The sequence below is a fragment of the Marmota monax genome, unplaced genomic scaffold, assembly GCF_021218885.2.
Source record: "Marmota monax isolate L192 unplaced genomic scaffold, Marmota_monax_Labrador192_F-V1.1 WCK01_AAM20220418_F8-fsc00099, whole genome shotgun sequence".
Classification (NCBI taxonomy): Eukaryota; Metazoa; Chordata; class Mammalia; order Rodentia; family Sciuridae; genus Marmota; species Marmota monax.
In genome coordinates, this window is record NW_026692126.1 from 3,469,755 (window position 1) to 3,490,488 (window position 20,734).

Genomic DNA, 20,734 nt, shown 5'->3' on the forward strand with positions numbered 1-20,734 from the left:
GGGCAATTAGATGTCCCTACAATTACATGCTTACTAGGTGGGTGCTGGGTCTTTGGTCCAGGCAGGCCACTGGTCCTGTGCTGCCCTCTGAGGCTTTCGTTTAGGTCTGAGCCAGAGCTGGCCCAGGCTTCTCCCCAGCTCCCTGCTTCCATCCCTGCCTGGTGTGGCAGGGCCAGGGGAGAGCAGAGTTGCAAGAAGTAGCTGAAGGCCTGGAAGAGGGAGCCCCAGCCCAGGCTTGGTGACTGCTGTGACAGTTGCTTTTGGCAGCACAGCACCTCCTACAGGCTCCGGGAGTCAGTAGGTGGAGTAAACAGACAGTGTGGGCGCCCGAAAGCCAGCATCGGCCTGAGTTCCCAGCCCAGCTGAGCCCTTTGGCAGCCCCTTAGCCACTCTGAGCCAGTCCCCTTGTCTGTCAGTACCGTGGCCCAGGCCTGGAGTAAGTGCTCATCAGATGATGGCTGCCAGGTGGGGGGCCGGGCAGATGCTCCCCAAGAAGGCCAGGCCTCCACTCAGGGAAGCAAGCGGGGTGGCTAGACCCCAAGCTCAGCCCAGTAGCCGGGTGCGAACCCTAACTTCTCCTTACTAGCTCAGCAGCACTGAGTCAGGTTTAACCCTACCCGTCTCCCCCTTCCTTGCTGTAAAACGGGGATGCCAACTAGCTGCACGCGGGACTGTTGTAAGGAACATGTTAAAGTGTCAAAGACTATTTCAGCAGCCCTCACTGGAGGCACCCAGCCAGGGCTGGCTGATCTTGCCCACGGCACTATGACACTAGCACGATGACACTGTCATGGCATAGTGTCCCACCCATCCGTCAAGGCCCTGTGAGTTCAGCAGAGTCCTCCTGCTCACCTTTATCAGGGGCCCGTACACTCCAGAACCCTGCCCCTCAGCTACACCCCACCTTTGTTGAGCTTCAGCTCTGAGCTCCCCAGGGGTAAGCTCTCCTGGAGCCCCCTCAGCTGGCAGAGGCCCTGCAGCCCCTGGTCTTCCCTCCCAGGGCAAGGAGCTGAGCATAGAGCAGGTTAGAGGCAGGCCCCGAAGGTGCTGAGCTCCAGAGGTTTAGGGGCTCCTCAGATTACTGTATCAATGGGGACATGAAGGGTCAAGGCTCCAAGCTGGGCACTCAGGAACCCTGGCCCTGGTGCTGGCTCTGATACTTGCTGTGTGTCCTCAGGTAGGGTGGACCTTGTCTCTGAGCCTTGCTTCTCCAGATAATTGAGAAGCCATTAAACCAGCCAGGGTTTCCAGAATAGAGTTCACATGAGCAAGGCAATTTGAAGTGGTACATGGAAGACTACTTTTCACTCAAGTATTTATGTGATGATATTTTAACGTGTATTAGAAAAAGCATATATGCTTCATGATTTTGTGAATATGGATACTAGAGACAAGTGAAAGGGGCAGGGGAGTGAGAAATGTAAAGAAAAATACTAGGTGAACCTTGAGCACAAATGGCCCCATAGATGTCAGGAGTTTGGGAAGGAGCATGGTGTCAATACTGCAGGCCTGGGCCCTGGACAATGCCACCCGAGGCACTTTCAGGGCTACATCTCTAGGCGACTGGCTCTCTCTAGATTTTGGGCCCTTGGCTGGTTAGATGGGGACAAAAGGGCCAGGAGAGGGTTTCTTGAGACTGTGCTGCTGCAGAGATGCCCCAACCCAGGCTCCCTGGACCTTCCCGGCCCAGCAAGGTACTGTGTGTGTGTGTGTGGGGGGGTGGCTGGGAGTGTGGCCACAGTGCCCAGCAACAAATCCCAGCCCTGACCCTTCTTGTGTGTGGTCTTGGGGATGTCAAGCTGTCTCCGTTTTCTCCCCTGAAAAATGGGAACAGTAACTCATCTCATGGGTTATGTGAGTGTGTGTGTGTGTGTGTGTGTGTGTGAGAGAGAGAGAGAGAGAGAGAGACACTGGCTGCAGGCATAGTTGTCTATCATTCTTATCGTGTCTGGGTGGGGGAGGGCGGGTCTGCCCATGGCTGCAGAAGGGTCCTGTTGGCACCCCACCCACTCCCCAGGGAGCGCCTGTGGGATAGTGGAGGCCGGACCCCTTTTCTCGAAGTTGCTATCATGAGGCTTTCCAGAGACCAGCGGTTCCCACCAGACGGAGCTGGGACTTCTTTGCAGAAGGCTACACCAGCTACCTGCTGCCCCTGGACAAGTCCCTTTCTTCTCTGGACACCAGTTTCCTCAGCTGACCCCCAAGGGCCAAGGCCTGGGTCCTCTCCAAGGGCCCAGCTGCTCCTGCTTTGGACAATTCTGCAAACGTGCCTCTCTGTGCCCTGCAGTCCCCAGCTAGTGCTGGCTGTGCAAAGACCCCCACAGCCCTGGAGCTGTGTCCTAGAGAGCCACAGCAGCCCTCCTGTCCTCCATTCAACCCCAGGAGTGTTCAGTGACCACCCAACCCCCAAATTGGTGTCCTGAAAGCAATGCCAGAGTTGTCCTCCCCCTCCACAGAGACCCTGTGTTCAAGGCCCTTGGGCTGCACAAGGGCATCGGAGAGTACCTGGGCTGCCCCGATCCCTGGACCACACATGTCCTCCCCCCTGGCCTCCAGCTGGGCAGTGCCTGAGGACGACATCTCTGCTCTTCCTAGGCGCCAGCCCAGAGCTACATGTCTCCTGCCTGGACTTGGGGCAGCCAATCACAGCAGGCCAGGAGTGGCCTTCTCTCCTCCTTGGGAGCCGGTCCCAGATCAGAGGCGCCCCCACCCCTCTTCCCTCCTCCTCTGGGTGTGTCGCCGTTTGAAACTTAATCAGGTAAAGTGTACCTGGCTCCTGGTGCTGTGACAGGGAAGCCGGGCCAGAGGCTGCCAGAGGCCCCGCAGGACAGTGGAGCAGCACGGGAGCTTCTGCTGTCCCCCTGGAGGCCCAGGAGCAGCGGTGCTGGAGGAGGGAACCCCAGGAACCGGTAACCACGCGCGAAAGTGGTGGCTGAGGGATGAGGCCCTAGAGTTCCGTCCTGAAATAGAGCTGCCCCTCAGGCGGAGGAGGGAGGCTGGGAGCACTGTTTATGCAGGGCTTAGTCACCCGATGGCTTTCCTACCCAAAGGAAAGGAAAGCAGAGCCGAGCCACCTGCTGGCTGGGGTTGCTGCGCCCACCTCCCAGGGGGAAGGGGAGATTAGCTGTGCTGCCAAGGGCATTGCCACCAGCCAGGAATTTTTCCATGGACTTGTCCTCTGGAGAGCCCACTGGGTTTGGCCTGTCAGTGTCCAGAGATGACATGATGGATTTTCTGGGTAGAAATCTTCTGGGGAAGGCTTTCTTGATAAGGAGCTAAAATGGGAAGGTTCCAGGTAGAAGAGGGCTTAGGTCTAGTCTGAACTTGGGCGATGCCAGGCAGTGGTGAGGGGTAAAGCCTCTGAGCAGACTGTCTGGGCTCAAAACTCAGCTCCATCACTGCACAGCTGCATGACCACAGGCTATTTGCTTATCCAGCATATGTTAAATGGGTTAATAACAGTATTTTGCTTCATAACTCTATTGTGAGAATCCCATGGGTAAAGTGTTTGGTACCTAACACAGTATGAAAACCATATATTTTATTATTTTAATCCTGCTATTTACTAGAAATATGATCTTGCCTTGAATTCACTTAAGCTCTCAGAGCTTTAGTTCTCCATCTGTAAAATGGGATTGAAAAGTGACCAGAAAGGGAAATTAAAGGGATTAAATAAATTGCTAGGATATGGGTGATGCCCAGTAAGTGGCTCTCTCCTTCCAAAGGGTCTTCCCTGTTAATCTCCTCCCCTTGAGCCGGTGCTTTTTATCCTTCCCGAGAAAGCAGTCTGCATGGCTGAGTTTTGTATTTTCAGGTCCCTGACCTCGGCACAGCTGCTCTGCTGCAGATGTCAGGCCAGGCAGACTCCGTTTGTGGAGAGCGCCTCCTTTGCTGTAACCATGCATGGATGAGTGTCACAGGCCCAGGACCACGTGCCTGGCCACTGAAGCACGTGTGCTCTTTGGGCAGCTTCTTGGGCTCCTCCAGAGTATCGGGCACAGTGTTGGGTCCTGCAGGATGCAGAGGTGCATAAGGTCAGCTCCTGCCCTTCCAGAATGCCTTCTCCTTGAGAGAGACCTAGACGGCAGTGTGTGGCAAGGCCAGAGGACACAGCGGGAGTGCCCCAAGTCAGCTGTGGCCAATGAGGGACCAACATGCAAAGGATCTAGGATTTGGGAGAAAAAGAAAAAGAATAGACACAGGAGCGGGCAGGGAGGCTCCAGGAGTATGAAGCGACCCACACAGGTTCCTAAAGGCGGGGGGATTCGGTGGGTGGAGAGGTGAGGCTCATGCTCCCGGAAGAAGCGTCTCCCTGAGCCCAAGCTCAGAGCAGAGAAGGCTGCTGCAGAGAGGGGACAGCAGTGGTGCACCGCGGGGCGCCGTGTGCACACCTGTAATCCCAGCAGCTCAGGAGACTGAGGCAGGAGGATCACAGGTTCGAAGCCAGCCTCAGCCACTTAGTGGGGCACTAAGCAACTTGGTGAGACCTGTCTCTAAATAAAATATACAAAATAGGGCTGGGGGTGTGGCTCAGTGGTTAAGTGCCCCTGGGTTCAATCCCCAGCCTGTGTTTCTGGGCAAAGCCGATTCTTCTACAGAACAACCTAGTTCATCCCGACCGGGCCTCCAGGGTATCCACAGGGTGATTTTTCTCTCTTTTTTGTCCTTTTTGAAATGAGCATTGGCAAATTCAGAAGTGCTGCAGGCAGGCAGGGATTCAAGCAGGATGCACGGGGACAGCAGGAGGCAGCAGCTCCCCTGGGAAATCAGGTCAGATGCTGGGCTCCCTCTCAAACCTTGCCCAGGGCCGTGCTGCCCTTTCCCTTCCCTTCTCCTATGTCCCCTGCCAGCCTGACACCAGTGGGGCATTGAGGCTGATGGCCTCCTGTGGAGGTATTTCTGCTTTCTGAATGGAAAGGAGCAGTTGCATCTTAAAAGATTTGTCCACTGAATCACATTAGCACACTTATGGTGGCTTTGAGACAAGAGTCCAGTTGTCCTGGCTTTTAAGCCATGGCCTCTTTCTCCTTCTTTTGAATGCATCTGACAGCAGGGACAAGGGTGTGATGGGAGCAGTAGGAGTAATGTATGGGGCACATTTTCTCCTGAATTTCAGTCTTATTCTTTCTGGCCCAGGAAAACTTGTCCCTGAACAGGATGATGATGATACACTAGTACCAAAGTGTATATATACCAGGTTCTCTTGAAATTCAAGTTCAACACTTATCAGCTGTGCGGCCTGGAGAAAGTTGCTTTATCTCTCTGGGTCTCCATTCTCCTATCCATAAAGTAGTACCTACCCTGTAGTGAGAACAAGTGAATGAATGAGTGTATGTAGGCACATGCGTGTGTATCGTTTAGAATAGCGGCTGGCACGGAAGGAGTTATATGTGAGGGTTAGCTATTGTTCTCTGATCCAGGCATGCTCCAAATTTCAAGTTCTCAGTGACTCCTGAGCCAGTAGTTCTCTGTTTCTGAAGGTGAAGGTAGCAGGTCTCCTGGTGATAAACAGAAGAATGAATTTTTTTCTGCAGGCTTGAAATGATACTGGAGAAACGGTCTGGCACTTTCTACTTTCATCTTTACCCAGTGGCTGACGGCTCCTTTTAAAAATGGCAATCACAAAAATTAATAATGATAATCCTTTGATATTTGCCTGGAACTTTAAAATTCACAAGTGACTTAGCCAGCTTACTCATTTGGTCATAAAACCACTCATGGGTATATTGGGCACAAAGTACCGCCACACGTGCCAGCTCCGGAACTCAGGAGCACAGTACCCTTCTTCACACGGTGCTCGGTGGCTTTACTCTCTCCTCCTGACTCCTTCTGCTCTCACCTCTCTGGTGGATTGGTCTCTCTCTGCCCTGCATACAGCAAGTGGTCTTTAATAAGGAGCCCTCTTGCCTGGATTTGAATGCCAGCTCTGCCCTGTTCCAGCTGATGACCTTTTGCAAGTTTCTTAGCCACTTTGTGTCTTGGTCTCCACTCTGTGCTCTAGGGACACATCAGTCCTGACATCACAGGGTTGGGGAGCATTTCCTAGCAGACCTGCAATAGTTAGTGTGGCACATAAGTGCCAGGTGTGTATTGGTCTCAGCGACTGCCATGTTGTCCTACCTTCTTCTAAGCTGAAGGCTGAGGCTGTCAGCAGAGCCCAGCCCACAGCAGGGGTCCTGGACAGAGCTCAGGAGACATTTGGTGATTGACAGGCCAGGAGGGGTATAGCCAATACCTTCAACTTATTATAATTATTAGAATTCAGTTCCTCTTTTCATTTAAACATTTGAAGGGGGAAAATCAGGCTATTAATATATAGACATTTCCTTTTCGACTTCTGTCAGGACAGCTGTGACCATGGGAAGGTACTAGAGGTGGCCATCAGGGTCCTGGCCAGCTGCCATGTTGCTGGGAGGCCCTCACCATCTTGGGGTCTTTGCAGCCACATCCAAGAGTCTTAGAGCTGCAACTCTTCCCAAAGTCACTCCTGCTTGATGGTCAAGAGCTGCAGCTCCTGGAGGGTGCCATGTGGTCCCTGTACATGACCTTTACCTTTACAGTCACCTATGCGGTAGGCACCATACCCCCCCATATGCAGATGAGGACACTGAGGCTGACAGAAATCAGCAGCCATGCTGAGGCTCCTCCACCCGCACAGGCAGAGGGTGGGATCCACTGGGAGCAGTGTGACCTGACCCTCTGACTCCTACCACCAGGTTTTTCTGTCATGGGGACTCTGGGCAGTGAGATGCTCTTAGGCCCTCCTCCAAGCATCCTGAGGGGCTCAGAGCTGGAAGCCTGGTAATGGGGTAGATGCCTCTCAGAATGTCTTTCTGTGACTCCCCAAAATTACAAATCAGGTGACAGAGAATTAAGAAGGACCAAGTCTCTCATCCAACTCTGGCCCCCTGATCCTGTGATAATCACGACTCCTATAAAAGGTGAGGACCCTTACCAGCCAAGCAATTCCTCACGTGGCAACACAAACAGACCCTGGAAAATTGCAATCAAGTCGTGTGATCCTGAGTGGCTCTCTCAGCTTTTCTGAGCCTCAGTTTCCTCTTCTGTAAACAGAATCAGGGATGCCCACCTCCTCCCAGGTGTGAGGATGACGTGAGGTAAGGAAGCAGAGTTCCAAAGTGGCAGACCCCAGAAGGCACCGACCGACTCCATACTAGCCTTCTCCCATCCTGCTCCTCTTCCTCGAGATTCTCACCAAAGTGACGCCATGTTTGAGGGCTTGACTTGGCCAGTCTGTGCCAAAGCTCTGTGATTCTTTCTTCATGATTCTTTATTCTTGGTGAAAGAAGTGGCTTGGGACCAACCAAAGGTTTCCAGACCCTGAGACAGGAGAGCAAGCGCAGAGGGCAGGCCATGGGCTGAGGCCCTCATATACCACTTGCCTTATTGGGTGCAGGTCAAGGAGCAAGTGGCACTGAACACACCTGCCCTGTGTCCATCCAGAATCACCAGCAGTTTTTAGCCCCCCAAGGATGCATATGAATTCATGGTCATGGGGCCTGGCTATCCTTTTCCTTCACATGACCGAAGGAGGTAGATACTTCTCCCCGTGCAGTATCATCAAGATTCTGAAATGACTGCTTATGTTGAATTGTATTTTGGGGTGTTAATGTGTATATGGTGGGAGTGGCAAGTTACCCAAGAAATATTTCAGTCTGTAAGATGCTCAAGGAAGATGGTGGCATTTCTTTAAAAAAAAAATGATTCTGGAGATTTTAAGGTAAAATCTTTTGCAGTACATTCTTTATGATGTTCGTAGGCTTAAGGATTTCTTATTTTATTTTTTGGTACTGGGGATAGAACCCAGAGATGCTTTACCTTTGAGCTACATCGCCAACCCTTTCATATTTTATTTTGAGACAGGGTCTTGCTAAGTTGCAAACTTGTGATCCTCCTATCTCTGCCTCCTGAGTTACTGGGATTACAGTATATGCCATGACGCATGGCTAGGATTCAAAAAAAAAAAAAAAAAGTCTGTAGTCTACTTAGAATTTCTAGGTTAAACATAAATAGGTTTCTTTACTGCAGGGTTTCCAAGGCCTCTGAGAGGCTAACGTGCCCCACTGATCTCCGAGGATGGAATATAGGCAGCTTTTTCCAAGTTATTTGATGGCAGAAAGGTTTGGGGGGAAAGGTTTTTGGGGAAAGGTTTTTGGGAACCAACTTACTTGGAGGCAGGAAGTTGGGTGAGAGGATGCCACAAAGCCAGAGTTGTCATTTTGAGTCCTTCACCAAGTATTTGGCAGCAGGAATAGAAGGGAGTGTTGGGGGGGGGGGCGGGTCCTGGAAGCAGTTTCATTGCTGCTGAAAAGCACCACTGTGGACTGAGCACCTGTCAGGGGTGTCCCCGAGTGATGGCAGAAGCAGATGAACCATGACAAATACATTTAGCCTCAAACCTCTTTGGAACCACAGTCTTCTGCTGGATATATTCAGCCAACTTCTGATCTCAGACACCTAATTCTTGTCCCAGCAAAAACAGTAGTCAGAAAAGTAAGGAAGATAGACCTGCGGTGTCTGCTCTGTGAGTGACCCAGCCTGCCCAAAGTTCACCTCTGCCTCTGCCAATTCTCACTGTGTCCATCAACAATATCTACTGAGCCTGAACTCTGTGGGTCCATGATGAAATTTAAGACGAGAGGTCTTGTGTTTACAGTTTACAACCTGGGCTCGGGGACAGTGTCAGAAAGACCTCTAGAGAGAGAACGCTAGGACTGCCCACTGGCCACCAAGAATATAAGGCTGGAGAAAGGACAAATGGGGGCCCAGTGAACACTGGGCACCTGGGAGAGTGTTGGGACAGGGATCAGCAGGTGAGATATGATGACCAGCCAAAGCAAGTTACAATAATGTGCCATCTGTTCCTGGCTGGTGTGCACAGTTAGGGCCTCTGGAAGCATGTGACAGGAAGGGGCCCATGTTGGCGGGGCACAATTAGAAGCAGCAAAAATTGGGACAGAGGCCCAGGAGACCCCCAGTGACCACTTCCCCTCTCTGTTGCAAGTTGGACTGAAGATTATAAAGTTCTCTACACATTATCTGGTGATAGCTGACCCTCCACTAGCTGAATGGGATAGCACTGTCACACACCATGGACATAAAAGGGAAATTTCATTGGAGCTTGCTTCGCAGAAGAACTTCAGGTACCCCTTGCCAAGCACATCAGCTCTTCTGCTGCCAGGGCAAAGTAGATGAGAGTAGAGCAGAGCTGGGGAGCTGGGGAGGTGCCCCCAATCCCAGAGGAGACCCAAGTCCCCTTGAAAGAGTAGACAGCACTGTCTGCAGGTAACAGTCCATGGCTACTTGAGGTAATCCATGGGTTCACTCCATAACATTCTTTTTAAAAATATATTTTAAAATTTGTTTTATGGGTGCATTACAATTATTCATACTAGTGGGATTCATTGTTGCATATTTGGACATGCACATAATATAATTCAGTCAATTGCATTCCCTGTATCAACTATATTCTTTCTATGATAGTTAGCATGTGGAGGAGAAGCTGCTATAGGGAATATAAGAACCACCCTTTTGCCTAGGAAGTTGCCTGATACAATGCACTAATTTTTATTCAAAATCAATAACAAAATACATTTATGCAAATTTTATTGAATATAATGAAAGTTTAAATGTTGTGAATTGCTTCAAAAACTCAAGAAGAAAATTAGTACATCTTGGCAAACATGAGGGTTCTTGAGGGTTCTTCCTTGTTCTGATTTTTCCAAAAGACCTGGAAGGAGATTCAACCCCTAAGGGGAGCAGTAACAGGGACTTCCAGCAATATTCTCCCATTCGCTACTTGCATTTTTTCTTGCCACCACACTGTGGCGCTGTTGACGGCTGGTTCTGCCCAGTGTAGGAAGCAGTCCATGGGAAAGTTGCCGCTCACAGCTCCTCCTTGGGTTTTCTAAGCTCAGGCAAGGGACCTCCTCATTAGGCTCCCAGGGCTAAGCTCCAGGTGCTAGCCTCAGTCATATTTCCAGCAACAGAAATCCATGGGCAACATTGAAGAACATCTTTGAAGGCATATTGCCCTCCCAAGGATGACCAAGGTGTCCTTCAGTACCTCTCTTCAGAACAGAGAAAACATAACAATATAATTTTAATCTGCAGCAAACACCCCTCCAACAGAAATCATAATTTAATAACATCCTTTCTTTAGGTCAGTGCAAGCCTTTCTGATCCTTCGATCAGATGAGAGGCAGTAGGAGAAATACCAGGAGAAGGAGAAGAGAAGCTGGATAGAGTCAATTAGCATTTACTAGTTCAAGATAACTAGGCATTCAGTTTTCTCACCTATAAAAGTGAATAATGTTAACAACTACTTCAGAAGAACGCCGTGAGAATTCAAATATGATTCGCATGCATCCCTTAGCACAGTGTCATAAGTAACAATTGCAGTAATTATCATTATTTTACTACAATCTATCCCAATACCTGTAGCCATCCCTGCATTTAGAAGTTCCTCAGTAAGTCTTTAATGAATGAATATCATGCCCCTTCATGGTAATGGTCTACACCATGTGGCTCAGTTTCTGCTTTGGGACAGAGGATTTATGTTAGAGAATAAAAAAATTCACTCACAGGTGTGTCCTACCTGTGCTTCTCTTTCTAACAGTAAAGACAGAACAGGCTAAGAAATAGTCCTGCTGTGAGGTTTCTTGCCTGAATCATTTTTCTGTATAGTTTTAGGGAAAAAATATAAAGAATATGTAAGCTAAGTTATTTTAAATGAATGTTATGAATATTGATTCAACCTGAGCAAAAATTAAGTTGAATTTATTAATAATCATTAAGATAAATTTCCAACCTGTATCAGATAAAACTTTGATAATGACATCAACTATAAAGAGATGGGGATCATGGGAGGGAGTACAGTATGGGACACAAGTTGTTACAGAAGAGCACTTCTAGCCAATAATTTGAGCACCCTTTATGTGCCCAGCACTGAGGGACAGAGAGGATTATCCATGAAAGTGAAAGCCTAGCCCCTACCCACCCTGGTGCTCACACTGGGTGACGTCTCAGAACACACAACTTTGAAAACCCACGTCAAGAGCTGGAAAGCCAGGCTCTCAGGGTGGGAATGGGTCTGCACCTCCCCTTTGGATGGCAAGATTGAGCAAAGCAGAAAAGTGGACAGAGGCCTCCAAAACCCAAGGAGACATCAGCCAAGAAGTGAGTCAGGAATGAGCAGTGTATCAGGAGACTGTTCTGGTGGAGCCAAGAATCAGTTTGGGAGAAATTTTCTGGAACCGTCTCTTTAAAACGATGGGGAGAGGGGGAGGGATAGACTAAATTGTCTTGATGTCTCATGCATTTGCTTCCACTTAAAAGCAAGTGCAAAAAGAAACATAAAAACAAGTGCAAATGTGAGTTTCCATGATGGTTGTTTTTGTTTTTTGAAGGGTTTTTTTTTTTTTTCCATACTAGGGATTGAACCCAGGGGTGTTTACCACTGAGCTATATCGCCAGCCCTTTTTTATTTTTTATTTTGAGAAAGCATGTTACTAAGTTGGCAAGGCTGGCCTTGAACTTTCAGTCTTCCTGCCTCAGCCTCCTGAGTCCCTGGGATTGCAGGGGTGGACAGCCACACCAAGCCCCAGGATGCTTTGAGTCCTTGTTTATTCTGGGGGTTGTGGGAGTTGGGGCAGGGGTTCTTGTTCACCATGGAGGACAATCCTAGACTTGGGCCTGCAAAAGAACAAGGCAATAAGGTGCAGAAGACTCTTGAGAAACTGAGTTTGCCTCCCCAGCGGGGAGAGAGCTGGTCCCTCTGTCTCATGGAGAAGCCGTGCCCACTGTCCAAAGCCTCATGACACTCTGTGAGAGATGCAAAACCCACTCGCTCACTCATTCAGTAAACCCGAGAATTTCCGTAAAGACAAGATGATGTGATTAGTGCTTAGATGGCAGTTAAGGACTCTGTAGACACACACAGGAAGGGACAACAGGATCAGAGACTTCTAGAAAAAAAAAATGACACTTCCTTGGCTCTGATAACCACAGGTGATGGGCTTGGTGGCACTTAAACCCAACACAGACCAATTATTTCTGAAATAACAGCTTTCTAAAACCTTGGAAAGGCTACATGTAATTAAGTCCCACCCTGATGAGCCCAGCTTTTTGCCTAATCCCCTCTCAGGTATTCCATAGGTTTGTGCAGCACGTATTACATTGCCATCGGCTGGGCTAGGCTCTGGGCACGGCTCTGGGCACACAGAGGTGAAAGAATAGGCACCTCTGTAAAGTGCCATGAAGGAGAAACCCAGGATAGAGGGAGACGGCATATCCTGGCCCCAAGTGGACACAGAAAGGGATTAGTGGTTGTGTCTCTGTTGGACAGAGGGCTTCAAAAGTGCCAATGACACCTGAATGAAATCTTTCTTGTAATGAAAGATGCACTTCCTTCAACAAAGAGTGATATCCTGTGGGTAACTTGTGATTGCTTCTGGGCTCCTACTGCTAATTCAATAGGCAGTTTCTGAGCCACTTTTAAATGTAAGGCCCAGGAAATAATAAATTTGATCCCCATCTTCAAAGGAAATAACATTATGGGGCATTGTTATATTTGATCTTGGCAAACAGTCTGAAAAGTGGTCGCTGGGTATTTTTATCAGTCATACACTGTAGGAGGGATTTTAGGATATATATATTTTCTCATTTGATTCTCATTTCTTACTAATCTTCTGTGAAGGATATTTTTAATGTCTCCACATATGGAAACCATGACCCAACTATTAAGGGGCAAACACAAGATTTTTAACCCAGATTTCCACCTCTGCAAAAGCCTCTGTGGCTTCCCTGCATGATGCTACAATCCCTTCTGAAGATGAGCGTGTCACAAAGAAGTCCCTAATGCAGACTTTTCCTAACTGATATTTTCACTCTTCTCCTTTTTAGAAACGTTCCCCAGGACCCTTCTGCTGAGCCGGTGCATTTCTGACAGTTCGGGCCCCTAAACAGTCTGGGGATTCCTGAGTCCAAGAAAAATAAGAACCAAGCACTAGGGGACCCCTGGCATGGAGGCTTGGAGCTAGGGCCAGTGGAAGGTGCCCATTCTGGACTGCAGAAGGAGGCAGAGCAGGCAGCTCAGCTGCCCTACCCATGGGTGCAGGGGAGAAGGGCCAGGGCCCTCCGAGATCCACAGCACCATAAGCTGGATGGGAAAGGGTATCCTCTGAGCCTCTGGGAGTGGCCACACTTGTCCCAAGCAATGGATGGCGTTAGGGAGTCCCCGGAAGCCACCTGGAGGCAAAAAGAGGACCTAGTAAATCCTGGTGCTCCAGAGCTCCTGCTGCTGATGTGACTTGTCTACCGTGTCAGGACCTTGCAGACCCCACATAGGGGCCATTCGGTGAGGGTATCACTCTGGGTCCTGCTCCACGCAGCACCATGAACGATAACTTCTGCCGGGCCCTGGTGGACCGGAGGCCCATGGGGCCCCCCAGCTGCATGCAACTGGGTGTTGTGCCCCCTCCCAGGCAGGCGCCGCTGTCCCCGGCCGAGTCCTTGGGTAACGTACCCTTCCTGCTGTACCCAGGCCATGCGGAGCCACCTTACTACGACGCCTACGCGGGGGTGTTCCCCTACATGTCCTTCCCCGGAGCCTTTGGGGTCTATGACTACCCCTTCGAGCCCGCCTTCATCCAGAAGCGCAACGAGCGCGAGCGGCAGCGCGTCAAGTGCGTCAACGAGGGCTACGCGCGCCTCCGCGGCCACCTCCCGGGTGCGCTGGCCGAGAAGCGGCTCAGCAAGGTGGAGACGCTGCGCGCCGCCATCCGCTACATCAAGTACTTGCAGGAGCTGCTGAGCGCGGCCCCCGACGGGGCGGCCCCAGCCTCCGCCCGCAGCCTCCCGGGCATCGGGCCAGCTGCTCTCCAGCCTGACTGCCCCGGCGACTGCGGGGCCCGGGTGCCCCACTCCCTGGTGCCCGAGTCGACCGAGTCCTCCTGCTTCTCCTCCTCGCCCTTTCTCGAGTCGGAGGAATCCAGCCATTGATCGGACAGTGGCTGCTCCTCCACAGGCACCGTCCCATTCTGGGGAGCATCGTGCGCGCTGCTGGGTCACCCGCGGTGCCGTCATCCTCGGACCTGCCTCCCCCCTCTCTGCCTCGGCCCGCATTTGGGAAAGTTAGTTGGGGCCAGCTTGTCGCTCTGTCGTCCATACCGCAGCGCAGCCTTGTCTCTGAGAGTGCGCTGGAAGCGAGCCGATTTGAATGCGCCATGCCCCGACCCTCCGCAAGATGGCCTCAGATACTAACGACCGGTTATCACTTGGGAGAGGAACCCAGAGGGAGGGGTGGGAGGCCAGACTGCTTTTGCACTCAGCCTCGATGGAACAGCCAGACTTGGAAGGATGGGATGTGTGTACACCACGGGTGGCGCTCTCTGGCTTCCTTGATGGAGGGCCATCACCCCGCCTCCCCAAATCCTCAGTGTAGCCTTCTCAGGTTTTCCCCAGGTTGAATGAGAACTGCATTTCCCCCCTAAGACTTATAAACCTCTGGGGTCCATTAGCACTGTGTTTGCACCAAAAGGCTAATTAAATGCATTGTTGAGTTTTGTGATTCCTGGATCATTGTCTAGTCCCACCCCCATCCCCACCCCATGCCCCTTTCTCACTGGCCCACCCAGCCCAAAGGCCTTACTGCGGTGGAGGGCTGAGTTTTCTGCTAGCTCTCACAGTCCATAAACTTTTTCCAGAGATCTTAGTATATGCCAGGAGACTGTGCACAGGAGGGGCCAGAGTCCCAGAGAGAAACACCCTGGTACAGGTAGGGGTGGGAGAGAGTGGGGAAGAAAGGTAAAAAGCCAGGGTTACTACACAGTGTGCGGGTGCCATACCAGAGGTGTGCCCATTCGAGGTCGTCCTGGGAGACGTCCAGCCCAGTGAGGAGGGGTTCAGTGTTTCCCTGACAAGAGGCAGGCCTGGTGGTGTTGAAGGTGGATGGGAGGGGTCTTGGCCTGATCCCTGCAGGTCCTGCGATGGGAGTGGAATGCTGGGGAGGATCACCGAGCTAGGCTGCCTACCATTTTCTCAGGACAGTGTCCTGGGACTGGGGTGGGGAAGTCCTAGGGTTGGGGTGGGGAATCCTAATTTTGGTATGACAGGCCATTCTGAAGGGTGACACTCCATGCCCCAGGCTACCCCTTCCTAAACTCTATTGGTCCAGCCTTGAAACCTTCCATCCTGCCTCCCACTGGGCCTGCCCCATCTCAGATCTGTGTATAAATTCCTCCCTTCACCATCCTACCCTCCTGAGAGACAATCTGGGATGTCACTGGCTGGTCTCGAAGGAATGACAGCTGCCTGGCCTCAGGTTCTCAGGCCAGGCAGCAGGGAGCTGAGTGGAGGCTAATTTTACTCGCTGGGAGCAGGGAGAGAAATCCTCCACCCTCACTCCCGCCCCTGCTTGGCTGGCTCAGCAGGACAGGCTCAGCCAGGCCCAGTCCCCAAGGCGGGGGGCATTGGGGACACAAGGAAGCAGGGAAGAGAGGGCAGTGGGGTGGGGGAGCAGGGAAAGCAAGTTTGCCAGGGAAGCCATGGAGCCCTCTTCACCCCAGGATGAGGGGCCGAAGAAGAAGCAGCCCAAGAAGCCTGTTCCTGAGATTCTGCCCAGGCCACCCCGGGCCTTGTTCTGCCTGACCCTCCAGAACCCCCTGAGGAAGGCCTGTATCAGCATTGTGGAATGGAAGTATCCTTCAAGGCCTCGAGAAGTAGGGAGAGGGTGCATGATGTGGGGGAGGAGTGTGTGGTGGTCACAGAGCTCAAACTTTGAGGGTTAGAGTGATTGGGGACTTGAAATGGGGTAAACTGCCTCAGAACAACCTGAGACACCCTTGGGAAGGAAGGTCTCCACCACACTGGAGAAGAAGGCAGGAGTGGGAGGGCTTCCCACTCAGGTCCTAGATGACAGCCAGAGAAGCTATTGGCGACCCGGGGAAGTGCCTGTTTCATAGGGACTGTGCCAGCTATGCCCAAATCCATATCTTGAGACCCTACTCAGATTTTGAAATCATTGTCTCATGGTGGACTAAGATGGTGAGGGGGAGCTACAGTAGCCCCCTTGAGAAAAGCCTCACCCTCCACGAGAGGGGGAAAGAGAAGATCAGGAGTGGTTGTGGGAAGGCTTCTTCTGGGGCCCAGTCCCAGCTGGGGATGAAGCGGGGGGGGGGAGAAATGGGTTTGAAGAGAGGCCTGCTCTTGGTGCTCCAAGCCTGGCTGCTTCAGCTTAGACATACCACCCCAGGGACAGGGATTTCAAGTCCCTTTCTGCTTACATGAGCTCTGGGAGGAAGAACGCTGAAAATATTTGGACTATTTGGGGAAGGAGGAAGAAGCTGCAGAGAGGAGGGGGCCTGGGTCAAGTGGATTCCTAGGGAGAGGGTCAGGAGAATTTGAAATATTCTGAAGGGCTCTGGAAGTGTGGGCTCCCACCAGCTGTTCCTTGAAGATAGGAGCTTGAGGGACAACTGGAAGGGCAAGAGGGACATGGGGCCAAGTAGATATTTAGAGTGGGGGTCAGCCCTGCTCCCCACAGCTACAGTTGCCCGGCTACGTCAATCCTGGCCTCTCCCTCCCTGCTTGTCTGCTGTCAGAGCAGACTACTGGGCAGCTGCCTCCTTTTCTCCAGCCTTCTTCCTCTGAGCCTTCTCCTTTTGCAGGCCTCTGCCCTGTGTCCCACCTAGAGAGGTGGGAACCACACACCAATGGCCCACACTGCCCCTCTTTCCCTAACTCCTCCCACACACTTGCTTCCTAAGGTGTGAAAGTCAAGATAGGCAGGGGCCCAGGCAGACCTCTGCAAATGGCCTGGAGAGTGGGGTGGTTATTGGCGGGTGAAGCATGTGCACCCTGGTTTGCATGTCTCTGTCTTCCCTCTTTCCAGCCCCTGTTCTGTGGGGGACTTTGTCTGAACCTGGAGCAGCCCCAGCCTCTTGCCATTTCTCGGATGAGCCCCCACCGGTTGTCAGGACAAAAATCTCAGAAGCCACAGCTCTTTGGGGCAAGGGGTAGGCACTGAGGGTGGAACAACCAGAAGACTCTTTAGCCCTTAAAGCTCAGTGACCCTCAGCTGGGTGCCAGCCCTTGCGTCCCTGAGAGTCTAAGTGGAACTTACCTGTTCCTGATGAGAGGGAACAAGGTCTCCGGGGAACCCCACAGGAGAGTGGGGAAGGGTCCCCAGGAGCCTGTCCATCCCCCTGGCATTATAACCCCAGTTCAGGCGCTCCTTAACCCGGGCACCAGACCCTTTGAGACCATCATCTTGCTCACCATCTTTGCCAACTGTGTGGCCCTGGCTGTGTACCTGCCCATGCCTGAAGATGACAACAGTACTCTGAACCTCGGCCTGGTAAGATGGCCCTCTGTCCCCTTTCCCGCAGACTGCAATCCCAGGCAGGGTACACCCCACTGGAGGACTCTGTCCTGGTGGGAGACACCAGTGGTTCAACATCCTGCGGATGCACTTGGCCTTCCCCACCCCCTGCAGGGCAGCAGGGTAAACTGCTCATCCCAGATTCTGTGACATCATCAGCCTGCACCGAACAGGGCCTCATTATGCCCAGAGAACACTCATGACAGCCTCACAACAACCACACCGAGATTGACACCCATTTGACAGAGGTGGAAACTGAGCCTCTGTGAGGTCAGCCAGTGAGCCATGGAGGTTGGATGTAATTTCCCTTCCCTGGATATAATCCAGAAGGAATTTGCTTCCATGAGCTTGCCTAATGGGAGTGTTAGACCTAAGAATTTGAAGAAAGAGCATGCTTTAGAGTTCTATAATACCACTGTTTCTCCACCCCTCCCAATGATACAATGAACTGTCCAATTCCAGAGCTGGATGGAATTTTCCAGAATCAGGCCATCCTACCTCCTCCCACCTTACTCTGCTTTCTGCCTGTGAACGCTGAGGTTTATCTCTAAGTTGTCGCACTTTCTTACCCAAAAGTCAGCTAATAATAAAGATGGCTCACATTCTTTAAGTGTTTATCAGCTGCCTGACTCTGTGCTAAGTAGTTTATATTATTGCATTTTTAAAATATTCATAATTACTATTGTGGAGTAAGTAACATTATTAGGCTTGTTTAAAAGACAAGAAAACTATGGGCTGGGGTTGTGGCTCAGTGGTAGAGAGCCCTCACCTAGCACATGCGAGGCCCTGGGTTCAATCCTCAGCACTACATAAAAATAAATAAATAAATGAAGCTATTGTATCCAACTATGACTAAAATAAATAAATAAATATTTTTAAAAATAAATTAAAAAAAAAAAGACAAGAAAACTAGCCTAAGAACATTTAGGTACCTTGTCCAGAGTCACCCCCATCCAAGCCTTGAGGCAGGGCCTCAACCCAGATTTCTGACTTTGGGCTCTGCTCCTATACGGGCTGTGTTGCCAAGGTGGAGACAGCAGGAGGACTTCTAGAGAAACCTTCAGGGGCTGGAGGTGGTAAAGTGGTAAAGCCTCACCTCACAGGGGTGGGGCCCTGGGTCCCAGGAAGCTGCCATCTCAACCTGGTGTTTCCCTGCACCGAAACTGTAGGGGACAGGAGGGAGGGGCCCATTAGCCTGCATCCTCAGTTTCTCTCTGCCTCTCCTCCTGCTGGTTTCCATGGGAACCTATCTTGAGTTGGGGAGAGGCTGGGATTCTAAATATGTGCTTTCTGTGAGTAGAAAAAACCGAGCTCTTGAAGGTGGAAGAAGAACAGGATTAAAGGAGGCAGGGCCTGTGCAACCTCAGTGGGCGGGGAAGGTCTTTGGTGCAGCCAGGTCCTTCTACAAGGTAGACTTAGTTCTCTGTGTGTCTGAATTAAGCAGGGCTCTGGGTCCACCATCCCCTTGGAAAGTCATACTTTTGGGCCTCAGTTCCATGTGCACTGCTTAAGAAGTTGACTGCTTTTGCAAGAAATTCTGCTCTCCCCAGAGAATGTCAAATTGCACCCTAATGGTTATGTCATCTCCCATCTTGAAACACCATGAGTTAGGTGTACAGCTCATAGAAACAGGGTGGTGAGGTCCACGGGAGAGAAAGCTGCCCGGAAGCCTATCCAGAGCCACAGATGTCACTTGGCAAGTCAGAGCTCCTGGGGCTATTAGCCTTCATTGTGAAGCCCAGAGACAGCAGGAGATACTCAAGATCACACAGCCAGCTTCTGCCTGAGGCCTCCTCACTCCCTCTTGTAAATTATTCTTTCATTTCCACAACACCCAGCAAGAGGGACATGAGAGGGGACAGGGCAGAAGGAAGGGAGGTTAGGTTTTTACCTCTCTCTCATCCTACTGGCCTCTTTGTAGATATCTGAAAAAGGTTGGGGACTTTCCTGTTATCCAAAATGACCCATAGCTTTTAAGAGGGGAGACCTAATTCTGCATTAACTTTCTCATTCACTCTACAAATATATATTTAGTACCTCTTATATCCCGGGCACCTACTAGAGATATAACTGTGAACCAAATAGACAGTTTCTATCTTCAAAACTTAATTAACAAAATAAGTTAAACAAGTAATTACGATTAAACCAATTAAAGAGGTAGTTAAAATGAAATGGGCAATATGTGAGGTTTGGGGACACTCTGATGGCCTACTGGACACTAGGGGTTGGGGAGGCTTCCCAAAGGATGGGACAGAGTCTGAGACCTGAGGGATGAGGATGGGGCCAGCTTTGTGGCCGTGTGAACTGTGGAGGGCCCCAGGCTTCAGGCTTAATGCTCTGTAGACATACAATCAAAATTTTAATTAAGTTTATCCTTGAATTTCTATTTTGTAAGTAAAGTCCTTGTAGACAGTAGCACACACTGGGAGCTTGGGACTTGGCTCACACTGTGCTCCTGCGTCTTGCCACCTCCCTGCCTCAAAGATGGGCTTTCAGCTTGCTTCCTTATGCCGTGGCCCCCTGGACGCCTGGCAGAGACCTGGGTGCAGGAACTGGGTCCTTTGGAATCTTAAGGAAGGGTAAAACTATGGTTGTCCCTGTAAGATCAGGTGAGGCAGGTAGCAACCAAAGGAGGCAGATTTTAAAAGGCCACCGAAGGAGGCTTTATTGGGATATCACTCCCAGGTGGAACTTGATCAGACCGGCAGAGTGGACAGGAGCAGGGTCTGAGGAGAAACCTCATGGGAGCTTACCGGACTGGACTTTTACGGGGCTTACAGTAGGAAGGGAAGGGCTTGGGACAGGAAAAGGTGATTTTAGGGTCCCTTGTCCCTCTGGAGTTGGTCAGGGGAGCTGGCTGAACTCCAGGATTGGCCAGGGGGTCTTGCTGACCGACAGGCATTTGTCAGGAGATCCTGCTGATTGACAGGCCTTTCTGGGGCGCCTGATTGATGTTCCTTTCCCACGCGGGCTGCTTTGTTCTAAGTTGCAGCCACGGACTTAACAGTCTATCCTGGGTTGACTGTGCCATAGCCCATTCGGTGGGCGGTTCTGCCAAGCTGAGCCATCTGCCATTCAGGTACCTAGCAACTCTCACGTCTCCAGAGAGGATGCTGGGATACCCTTAGATATATCACCTGTTCAGTGTGGGTTAAGGTGATAGGTCCTTGTTAAGGGGAAAGGCCTGGCACTACTTCACCTATAGCCAGGGCACAGGATATGAGGGTGACATGGGGGGTCCTGGAAGCCGTTAACTGTGACAGTCTACGCTGGCTCCACACAACATTTCCGCAACTAAAAAGCATGAGAGGTACAGACTGTGAAAGAGAAGAG

The 20,734-nt window shown here is 51.1% G+C and overlaps 2 protein-coding genes across 2 annotated transcripts in view; both read left to right on the forward strand.

The window, feature by feature from the left end:
- Positions 1 to 13,237: 13,237 nt before the first annotated feature.
- Positions 13,238 to 14,265, forward strand: Ascl5 (achaete-scute family bHLH transcription factor 5). Its single transcript, XM_046462788.2, has one exon. It carries the CDS (start codon positions 13,417 to 13,419, stop codon positions 14,020 to 14,022), a length of 606 nt encoding a protein of 201 aa, XP_046318744.1. The 5' UTR covers positions 13,238 to 13,416; the 3' UTR covers positions 14,023 to 14,265.
- Positions 14,266 to 15,525: 1,260 nt separating this feature from the next.
- Positions 15,526 to 20,734, forward strand: part of Cacna1s (calcium voltage-gated channel subunit alpha1 S) — a 63,634-nt gene continuing 58,425 nt past the window's right edge. Inside the window, exons 1-2 of the mRNA XM_046465019.2 lie at positions 15,526 to 15,718; positions 17,272 to 17,377. Of these exons, the coding sequence (XP_046320975.1) occupies positions 15,567 to 15,718; positions 17,272 to 17,377 (258 nt within the window). The 5' untranslated portion in view covers positions 15,526 to 15,566. The remainder of the gene's footprint in view (positions 15,719 to 17,271; positions 17,378 to 20,734) is intronic.

Bases quoted from the DNA above. Each gene is read 5' to 3' on its own strand.
- Ascl5 (XM_046462788.2), top strand. From the start codon at position 13,417: ATGAACGATAACTTCTGCCGGGCCCTGGTGGACCGGAGGCCCATGGGG.